The 10,789-nt window shown below is 47.4% G+C and overlaps 1 protein-coding gene across 1 annotated transcript in view; it reads right to left on the reverse strand.

Annotated features, from left to right (window-relative positions):
• Positions 1–2,583, reverse strand: part of adamts18 (ADAM metallopeptidase with thrombospondin type 1 motif, 18) — a 242,553-nt gene extending 239,970 nt beyond the window's left edge. The window contains 2 exon segments of the mRNA XM_052028680.1: positions 1,351–1,649; positions 2,568–2,583. Coding sequence (XP_051884640.1) covers positions 1,351–1,649; positions 2,568–2,583 — 315 coding nt within the window.
• Between the last annotated feature and the right edge of the window lie 8,206 nt (positions 2,584–10,789).

Below are 10,789 nucleotides of genomic sequence, written 5' to 3' on the forward strand. Positions count from 1 at the left end.
GGTGTGCTCTGTTGGTGCCGGAAGTGTGGCGACACTTGTGGGCTGCCCGCAGAACACTACACAAAAGATGCATTTCACTGTGTGTGGATGTACGTGTGACCAATAAAGATATCTTTTTTTTACTCTCCCCACATTCTCTTTGGCTTCCCCCAGATTCTACCACACACCCACACATCAGGGGCAATTTACAGTAATCAATTAACCTACTAATCCGCAAGTTTTTGGGATGTGGATGGAAACCAGAGTGCCCAGAGGAAACCCACACGGTCACAAGGGAGAACATGCAAACTCTGCACAGACAACACCAGAGGTCAGGATTGAACCTGGGTTGCTTGGAGCTGAGAGGCAGCATCTGTATGAGCTGCATCACTGTGCTGCCCAGTGTAGGATCTAACTCTTTCAGTCCAGGTGAAGCGTCTCGACCTGAAACGTCACCTGTCCGTTTCCCCCCCACAGATGCTGCCTGACCTGCTGAGTTCCTCCAGCAGATTGTGTGTTGCTCCAGGTTCCAGCATCTGCAGTCTCTTGTGCAGGCACGGTAGTGTAGCAGTTAGTGTAATGCCATTACAGCGCAAGTGACCCAGGATCAATTCCAGCCGCTACCTGGGGGAGTTTGTATGTTCTCCCCGTGTCTGCGTGGGTTTCCTCCGGGTGCTCCAGTTTCCTCCCACATTCCAAAGACGTACGGGTTAGGAAGTTGTGGGCATGCTATGTTGGCGCCGGAAGCGTGGCGACACTTTTGGGCTGGCCCCAGAACACTCTACGCAAAAAACGCATTTCACTGTGTGTTTTGATGTGCATGTGACTAATAAAGAAATCTTATCTTGTCTCTAGGATCTAACTATGTTCACTTCAGACAGGACCACATAGTGAAGGGTAATCAATCCCATCAACCCATCCCCACTCTCCAACCTCCACCAAACCCTGTCTTGGACACTTCCTCGGTTATTCCGATATTGTCACATTGGCATTTCTTCAGAGTGTACAGTCTGTGCTAGTAGCTGTATTGTATATTATTTCCACTGCGAGCTTCAGGCCAGCAAGGAATTTCATTGCACCCTGCTGTATATAACAATAAACTCATCAGAATCCTATTTATAACAATGTTTAATTCTTTTCAAATGCAGTTCACATGGTGCAGCTGAGATAATGGCCTATTTAACCGCAGCAATGAGGAGGGACGACCACTAAAGAAAAAACCCTGCAGAACTGGTGGATTTAATATGGGAGCGGTTTACCGGCAGGAGGGGAAGGGGTGGATGGAAGTGACAGCGGTGCGGAGTTGCAGCGAGGACGTGTTAACACTTGCAACAACTGTGAAGACAGCAGGAGACGGAGAGAGGAACTCACCAAGCCCTCACACGTGGACACTGCCACCGAAGAAGTTCTCTGGTCTCTGACGGAGCCCTGGTAGAAGCAGTTGGCTTGGGAGGCGGACACGGGTCTCTCTGTGACCCCATCCAGACCCAGGGTGTACACCGTGAAACCTCTCGCCAGCAGACTGGAACGGCTCAAATCCAGGATCAATTCTTGCCCCGGGAGAGAGAGTTTGTAGTGCAGGGACCCGGAAGGCGCTGATCTCTTGCGCCGGCTCTTTGATAAATGGCCCCCGTCAGGGCCAATTTCAACAGGCGTCACCAATATATAATCTGAAAGCGGGAAAGATTCTTACACAAGATGTTGAGATGTTTAATTTCCCCCCAACGCAGCACAAATCAGCCCCCAAACGTATTGTTAATCATTCGCACCCGCGTCTCTGCAGGTAAGACCACAGCACAATGTTCACAATCACTGACTTAATTGACACCATCTACAGATTGCACCATATCCACAAGGTGCACGGAATGCGAAAGCTTTGTTTCCCAGAGAAAGGAATGAATTAACCCTCTCCTTCCCGGGTTCAATCTCTACCGCCAGTACCCCACCCCCCACCCCCTTGCTCTCGGCCGCCGCAAGGTGCGGGGAACTCCCAACGAGAGCTTTTTTAAATCTGAACTAGGCTCCGAGGAGAGTTTGACTGTGCAGCACTCTGCAGCCGAGCACCGGAGAGCTGCAAGTTCCCAGCTCCCACAAGAGTCCAGCAGCAGGTTTGAGGGATGCAATCCCGGCCCTCGACTGATGTTGGTCTCCCGCGAACAGTAATAAAGAATCTCTCTGAATGTGTTGTGTGTGTCTCTCTCTTATGCCCGTGCCTCTCCGCGTCCGTCGCATCTCTGCAACGGTGTGCAAGTTCCTGAGAAATGCATCTCCCTTTACGTGTCTCGCTGTCTGTGATTCTGTGTGAGTGTGTTGTATCTCCCCATTGTACATGAATGCGTACATGTCTGCAGATATGTTTCTCCTTGTCTATATGCGTGGATGCCTACGGCAAGGTATCTATCAGTCCCCCACTCTGTGCTTACCTCTATAAGATTCAACGTCTCTGTTTGTGTGACTATGTCTGCCTCTAATGTCCCATTCCTGTCTCCATAACTCTTTCAGAGACTCTGGTCTCTTAAGGTCAGTACATCCCCTAACCCCTTCTCCCTACCGCTGTATCAACTGATTCACACTTTTGCAATACATACACGTATTCGCGGACATATCCCCCCTCCCGACTGTGAGACATATCTACATTTACAAACCATCGTTCACTCCAGTGTTCTGGGCACGGTGTGGGATCCTCTGACTTTCGGGGATAGCGCAGCAAAAGTGCAAAATCTGTAAAAATACAGGGGGGATAGAATAAGGTAAGTCAAAATTGAAATAGGTTAAAGTTTAGCACCAAGCCTGAATGTTCCTGACCGCACCGTACACTGTAACAAAACTTGCATTTGAAGTTAATAAATGAAAAAGACAGAACTCATAGCACCTGCCTGCATAATATTACCAAGCCAGAACGCCGTAAGAAGTTGCATTGCAGAGCTGCTAATGGTGTAGGTACATTCCCATATCGCCAGGATAAGATCATCCATTTTTTGCACTTCATTCACAAGAGTTTTGTTTAATGCAGCTGCCTGGAACACGAATGCAAACTTTGCAAACTGGGGCTCCGTTGGTTCAACATTTTGGGTTCGTGTTGCTTTCCTTCGCCTTGGCGGTGGGGGGTGTTTTTGCTTTTTGCATTGGCCGGTGGTGCGAGAGGGAGGGAGAGAGAAAGGGGCTGCACCAGTGCAGCCTTGTGAGTGCGATGCGCCTCTCCCCTGTCTTTGCCCGATTCTATGAATGGGGAGACAACCCGGGCTCACGCTCACTTGCCAAGCCCAGGGGACAATCACCGGGCGCCAATGTGTGCGTAAACTCGATTCCCCCACTTCACACACGGGACTCATCCTCCTCCTCTTTATTTCCTGATTGGATACCCATTACAATCCTGGGAGTCTGCAATGCACACTGAAGTGTGTGTTGACGTTACTTTAAACCTTATAGAATCAAATGAGTTTGTTGTCATATACACCAGGGTTGCAATGAAGTTCCTTGCTTGCACGAAGTTCACAGAGTAAACTGTATGTGGTAACAATAAATACAGTGACTAGTGCAAAAAGGCAGAATGGTGCATAGATTGTAGTGCAATGTGAAGTGGTGCAAATATAAACACTGAAGTGACAATAACAGAATATGGAATTATTGTAAGAGATAAGATTTCTTTAGTAGTCACATGTACATCGAAACACATGGTGAAATGCACTCTTTTTTGCATAGAGTGTTCTGGGGGCAGCCCGCAAGTGTCGCCACACTTCCGGCGCCAACATAGCACGCCCACAACTTTCCTAACCCGTACGTCTTTGGAATGTGGGAGGAAACCGGAGCACCGGGAGGAAACCCACGCAGACCGGGGAGAACGTACAAACTCCTTACAGACAGCAGCAGGAATTGAACCCGGGTCGCTGGTGCTGTAATGGCATTAGACTAAACCGCTCTACACTACCGTGCCTGCCTCTCAGATCATTTCAGTCATCGAGCAATAATACATTTCGCTTACATTCACTGAGGGGATTTGGGAGTTGTCAGGCTTGGTATTGGTTTATTATTTGTCACATGCACCAAGATATAGTGAAAGCTTTTGCTTGCGTGCCACCCAGGACAGATTGTTCCATACATAAGTACACTAAGGTGGTCAAAGAAACCAAAAATGCAGAATATAGAGCAACACACAATCTGCTGAGGAACTCAGCGGGTCAAGCAGCATCTGTGGGAGGAAAGGAATTGTCGACGTTTCGAGTCGACACCCTGCACCAGGATTTGAGAGGGCTTCGACCCCCAAAAACGTGAACAATTCGTTCCCTCCCACACATGCTGCTTGACCCGCTGAGTTCCTCCAGCAGATTGTTTGTTGCTCCAGATTCAGCGTCTGCCGTCTCCTGTGTCTGCAGAGTATCAGAATCAGGTTTATTATCATTGACATATGTCGTGAAATTTATTGTTCTTGCAGCAGCAGTACAGTGCAAGACATAAAGACATAAAAATTACTATAAGTTACAATAATAAATAGTACAAAGAGCAATAATGAGGTAGTGTTCATGGTTCAGTAACATAGCAAATCTCCTCAAACTCCAAATGAAATAGAGCCGCTAGTGTGCCTTCTTCGTGATTGCATCAATGTGTATTCCATCAATATAGTATTGTAGTTACAGAGAAAGTGCAGTGCAGGTAGACAAATGAAGTGCAAAGGCCACGACGAGCTGGATTGGGAGATTAAGAGTTCTTACCCATACATAATCTACACAAGAACTTAAGGAGCAGGAGCGATCCCTGGAGCCCACTCTCCCATGTAGTAGATCATCGTGATCTGACCTTGGTCTCAGCTTCACTTCTCTGCCTGTTCCCCATAACTCTCGACTCCCAAAAACCTATCTTTGTCTGTCCATCTATCACTCTGGGATAGAAAACTCCAAAGTTTCACAACTCTGAGAGAAGAAATTCCTCCACATTTAGACAGACACATGAACAGGCAGGGAATAGAGGGCTACAGTCCATGTGCAGACAAATGGGATTAGTTTGGACTGGTATTGGTATTGTTTTATTATTGTCACTTGTACCAAGGTACAGTGAAAAACTTGTCTTGCATACCAATCGTACAGATCAATTCATTACACAGTGCAGTTGCATTGAGTTAGTAGAGAGTGCATTGATGTAGTCCAGGTAAAAACAACAGGTCAGAGTAAAGTGTCACAGCTGCAGAGGAAGTGCAGTGCAGGTAGACAGTAAAGTGCAAGGTCACAACAAGGTAGATTGTGAGGTCAAGAGTCCATCTCATCATATAAGGGAATTGTTCAATAATCTTATCACAGTGGGATAGAAGCTGTCCTTGAGCCTAATGGTACGTGCCCTCAGGCTCCTGTATCTTCTGCCTGATGGGAGAGGGGAGAAGAGAGAATGTCCCGGGTGGGTGGGGTCTTTGATTATGCTGGCTGCTTCACCAAAGCAGCGAGAGGTAAAGACAGAGTCCAAGGAGGGGAGGCTGGTTTCCGTGATACACTGGCCTGTGTCCACAACTCTCTGCAGTTTCTTGCGGTCCTGGACAGAGCAGTTCCTACACCAAGCTGTAATGCATCCAGATAGTATGCTTTCTATGGTGCATCAATAAAAGTTGGTGAGTGTCATAGGGGACATACCGAATTTCTTTCGCCTCCTGAGGAAGTAGAGGCACTGGTGAGCTTTCTTGGCCGTGGTGTCTACGTGATTTGACCAGGACAGGCTTTTGGACTGGCATCATGGTCGGTGCAGATTTGGTGTTCCTGTACTCTGCTGTTCCATGTTCCCTTGTAAAATGGACACCCCTTTAGTCTGAACCTACTTCAAGATGCTTCCACAAAGGGAAAAATCTCAAATCGATCCTGTCATTCCTCCTCAGAATCAGACATATTTTAATGAGATCACCTCTCATTCTTATGAACTTCAGTGAGTATAGATCCAACCTGCCCAACAGTTTCTCACTGGACAATCCTAAGGAATCTTCTCTTCAGTGCCTCCAATGCAAGTACAGTAAATCTCCGATAATCCGGCATCATGGGATGTTGGTGGTGACGGATTAATGGATTTTTTGGATTATTGGACATAACTCTTCTTCCTGCCCAAGTCCAGGTACCCAACTCCTGGCTCCAGCCACACACCCCAGCTCACATTCAGCACTAATGAGTGAGCCAAATGCCAGACCATCAGAATTTCTCAACAACGGGTGCCAGATTATCAGAGTTTTACTGCACGTCCCTCATTATACAAGGAGTTTGAAACTGATATAACACTGCCCTGCACAGACGGAGGGAGACTTCCCGACTCCTCTATTCCGACATGGGTCTGTTTACTCTGGAGCGTAGGAGGCTGAGGGATGACCATATAGCGGTATATGAAGAGAAATAAAGGACTGCAGATGCTGGAATCTAGATGAAAAACACGATGATGCTGGAGGAACTCAGCAGGCCAGGCAGCATCCGTGGAGAAAAGCAGGCGGTCAACATTTCGGGTCAGGACCCTTCTTCAGGACTGAAGGTAGGTAAAAGGGAAGCCCAATATTTAGGGGTGGGAAAGCAGAGCTGTGACAGGTGGACAAAAGGGGGGGGGGCGCGGGGTGGGCACAAGGTGGTGATAGGTAGATGCAGGTAAGAGATGGTGATAGGCAGGTGGGGGGGAGGAAGGGAGAGCAGACCCACCGGGGGGTGGATCAAAGGTAAGGAGAGAGAGAAAAATGAAAGAAAATAGAAGGGTAGAAAAAAGAGAGCTAGGCTACGAAAGGGAAGAAGAGAAGAATCATGGTGGGGGGTGGGGGGGGTGGGGATTATTTAAAGTGGGAGAATTCAATGTTCATGCCGTTAGGCTGCAAGGTTCCAAGGCGGAAAGTGAGGTGCTGTTCCTCCAGTTTGCGCTTGGGATTCTCCTGGCAGTGGGGGAGGCCGAGGACTGACGTATCAGTGATAGTGTGGGAGGGGGAGTTGAAGCGACTGGCAACGGGGAGATGCAGGTCGTGATTACGGACGGAGCACAGGTGTTCTGCAAAATGGTCACCTAGTCTGCATTTGGTCTCGCCAACGTAGAGGAGGTACATAAAGTCATGAGGGGCGTAGATAAGTTAGATGGTCACGGTCTTTTTCCCAGGGTAGGGGACTCTAGGTAGCGGGCATAGGTTGAAAATGAGAAGGAAAATTAAACGGGACCTGAGGGGCAACTTCTTCACACAGAGGGTGGTGGGTATATGGAACGAGCTGCCGGAGGAAGTGGTAGAGGTGGGTACAATTGCAACGTTTAAAAGACATTTAGGCAAGTCCATGGTTAGGAAAGGTTTGGAGAGAGACACAGGAGAGTCTGCAAGTGCTGGAATCTGGAGCAACATGTCGAAAATGCTGGTGGAACTCTTCAGGTCAGGCAGCATCTATGGAGGGAAATAAACAGTCGATGTTTCGTGCAGGGTCTTGGCTCGAAACATCAAGTGTTTATTTCCCTTCATGGATGCTGCCTGACCTGCTGAGTTCCACCAGCACTTGGTGAAAGTTCAGCAAGATGTGGGCCAAACACAAGCAAATGGGGCTAGCTCAGGTAGGCTACTTGGTCAGTATGGATGAGTTGGGCCGAAGGGCCTGTTTCCATGCTGTATAACTTGATGACTCCATAACATCTTGCAATAAAGCTCAGAAATCTATTTGCCCCCTAATAATTTCCTGTGCCTCTCTGCAAATTTTCTGTATTGTGTGCAAAGACCCCCCAAATGCCTCTGTACAGCTGTGGTGGTTTGCCACCTTCTTGAACCATGAAGTCCAATATAAAAAACTTGCATTCATATAGCACCTTTCACAAAACACTTTGCTGCCAGAGAGGCACTCTTGCTTTCTACTGAACTGTGGTACTATTGTCCCTATTGTGATGTTCGAAACACAGAAATCATTCAGCACAAATTAGGTTCCCCCAACAGCAATGTGATAACATTGAGTCTCAGCAGCAATAAATCCTCTGCCCTTTGAGATAATTCTGTAGGTTTTTTATGGTCCAACGTAAAGAGCAAACAGGGCTCTGGTTTAGCATTTCGTCCAAAAGACAGCACCCCCAACCGTGCAGCACTTCAGCACCACTCTCGGGCAGCAGCCTGGATTTTGTGCTCATGTTTCCAGAGTGGGTTTTGAACCTGTAACTTTCTGATTCACGGGAGCGAATAAGTGGTGACTGAAGTAGTAACTGTCGATGTGGGGTTGGGCGAGGTTGGAACAAATGGAGCTGAGGTGCCCAACTGCTTTTAATTTTCGAAAGAGCAGCTCTGTAAAGTCACTGTGATGTGGGAAGATAAACGTTTAGCACAGGCACAGAGCTGGTCCCAGCCTTCTGGCTGGCATGTGTGCGTGGAATTACGACACTGGTGGGAAGGAGGAGGAAAGACAGTGCATGCTAAGCGGTTGGATTTCAAGGGTGGAAGCAGAGGGACCCGAGGGTGTTTGAGCACATACCTTTGAAGTTGGTGACAGGACAGATTAATGAAGCAGTTAAAGCAAATGGGATCCTGGGCTCTCGAGGCAAAACACAGAAGTCCAGGAAGTTAGGCTGAACCAGCAGAAACCGAGATCAGCTCCAGCTGGAGAATTGCCTTTTTTTATTAATTTACGGGATGTGGGTGTTGCCAGCAAGACCAGCATATATTGCCCATCCCTACCTGCCCTTGAGAAGTTGGTGATAAGCCACCTTCTCCAACTGATGGTACAGCAGTCTTTGGTAATTGGTTTATTATTGTCACATGTACTGAGATGCAGTAAAAAAACATCGTTTTGCATGCCATCTAGACAGCTCATTCCTCCATCAAGGTAATAAGAAGGGAAAAGCAATAACGAGATGCAGAATATGGTGTTACAGTTACAGAGAAAGTGTAGTTCAGGCAGACGATAAGGTGCAAGGACCACGATAAAGTAGATTGAGAGATCAAGAGTTCATCTTTCTCATACAAGAGGTCCATTCAAGAGTCTTTTAATAGCAGGATAGAAACTGTCCTTGATCCTGGTATTGGTATTGGTCTATTATTGTCACTTGTACCAAAGTACAGTAAAAAACTTGTCTTGCACACCGATCGTACAGATCAATTCATTGCACAGTGCAGTTACATTGAGTTAGTACAGAGTGCATTGAGGTAGTACAGGTAAAAACAATAACAGTAGAGTAAAGTGTCACAGCCACAGAGGAAGTGCAGTGCGGGTAGACAGTAAGGTGCAAGGTCACAACAAGGTAGATTGTGAGGTCAAGAGTCCATCTCATCGTATAAGGGAACCATTCAATAGTCTTATCACAGAGGGATAGAAGCTGTCCTTCAGTCTGGTGGTGCATGCCCTCAGGCTCCTATATCTTCTACTTGATGGAAGAGGAGAGAAGAGAGAATGACCAGGGTGGGTGGGGTCTTTGATTATGCTGGCTGCTTCGCCAAGGCAGCGAGAGGTAAAGACAAAATCTAAGGAAGGGAGGCTAATTGCCGTGACACGCTGGGCTGTGTCCACAACTCTCTGCAGCTTCTTGCAGGACTGGGCAGAGCAGTTGCCATACCAAGCCATGATACATCCAGATAGGATGCTTTCTATGGTGCATCGATAAAAGTTGGTGAGAGTCAAAGGAGACAAACCAAATTTCTTCAGCCTCCTGAAGAAGTAGAGGCACTGCTGAGCTTTCTTGGCCGTGGCATCTTCGTGATTTGACCAGGACAGGCCATTGGTGATGTTCACTCGCAGGAACTTGAAGCTCTCAACCCTCTCGACCTCAGCACCATTGATGGTACATGCTTTCAAGCTTTTGTATCCTGCCCGATGGGAGGGGTGAAAAGAGAGAATGACTGGAGTGGGAGGGGTCTTTGATTACGTTGGCTGCTTTCCCTAGGCAATGGGAAGGGTCAATGGAGTTAATGCAGGGGAGGCTTTTTTTCGTGATAGACTGGGCTGTGTCCACAACTCTGCAATTTCTTGTGGTCCTGGACTTAGATCCAATGTTGGTGTAGGAATAGCCAGTATATTTCCAAATCAGCACAATGTGTGCCTTGGAGACCCTCAACTGCAGGGACATAGTTACAAAGGAATTTAAAACTGTGCTGCGTTGGAATTTCTTGGTGAGGACGGTTCTCTGGAAGTCTCTATTCTAGAGGGTCGCGGGGGGATAGATCACTGGAGGCATTTTAACAGCAGACAGATAAATTTTTGAAAAATCAGGGAAGTGAGGGCTGGGTTAGAACTGGCACAGAAGAGGAGTTAAGGCCTGTGGCAGATCAGTTGTGGTCATGTTGAATACTGGGGGAGGTTTGAAAGACCAAAAGGCCTGCTCCCACTCCTATTTTCTTGTGTTCATGTGGAGAGGAACCTGCATCTGTTGCCCTTGTCCTTCTCAGAGGTAAAGGTTCAAGAAACGTTGGAATGTCGCTGCAATGGTGGAGAGGGTAAATGTTTCGGGTGGTGGAGGGACACTGATAAAGTGTACAATCCTGGGCCTTACTTTGGGAAAAACCTGTAGGCCTTACAGAGGGTTCAGGAGACATTGTAGGGTCTCAGCCCAAACATGTACCCATCCCTCTGCCTCCACGGATGCTGCCTGACTCATGGTGTTCCTGCAGTTTGTTTTTTTGCTCCAGATTACAGCATTTGTATTCTCTCGTGTCTTCAGGAGATATCTAGTGGTTCTAGGAACGAGAGATTCCAGTTATAGGCAAGGCTAGAGAGGATGAGATTATTTTTCTTTGATCTAGCATGTTTGTAATGATTTGACAGAACTATTAGAATCATGAAGTGTTTAGATAAAAGGTCTCCAGTAGCTGGACAATCAATAGCCAGAAGCCATAAATTGAATTTGATTGACAGAACTAGAG

The sequence above is a fragment of the Pristis pectinata genome, chromosome 13 (genome assembly GCF_009764475.1).
Source record: "Pristis pectinata isolate sPriPec2 chromosome 13, sPriPec2.1.pri, whole genome shotgun sequence".
NCBI lineage: Eukaryota > Metazoa > Chordata > Chondrichthyes > Rhinopristiformes > Pristidae > Pristis > Pristis pectinata.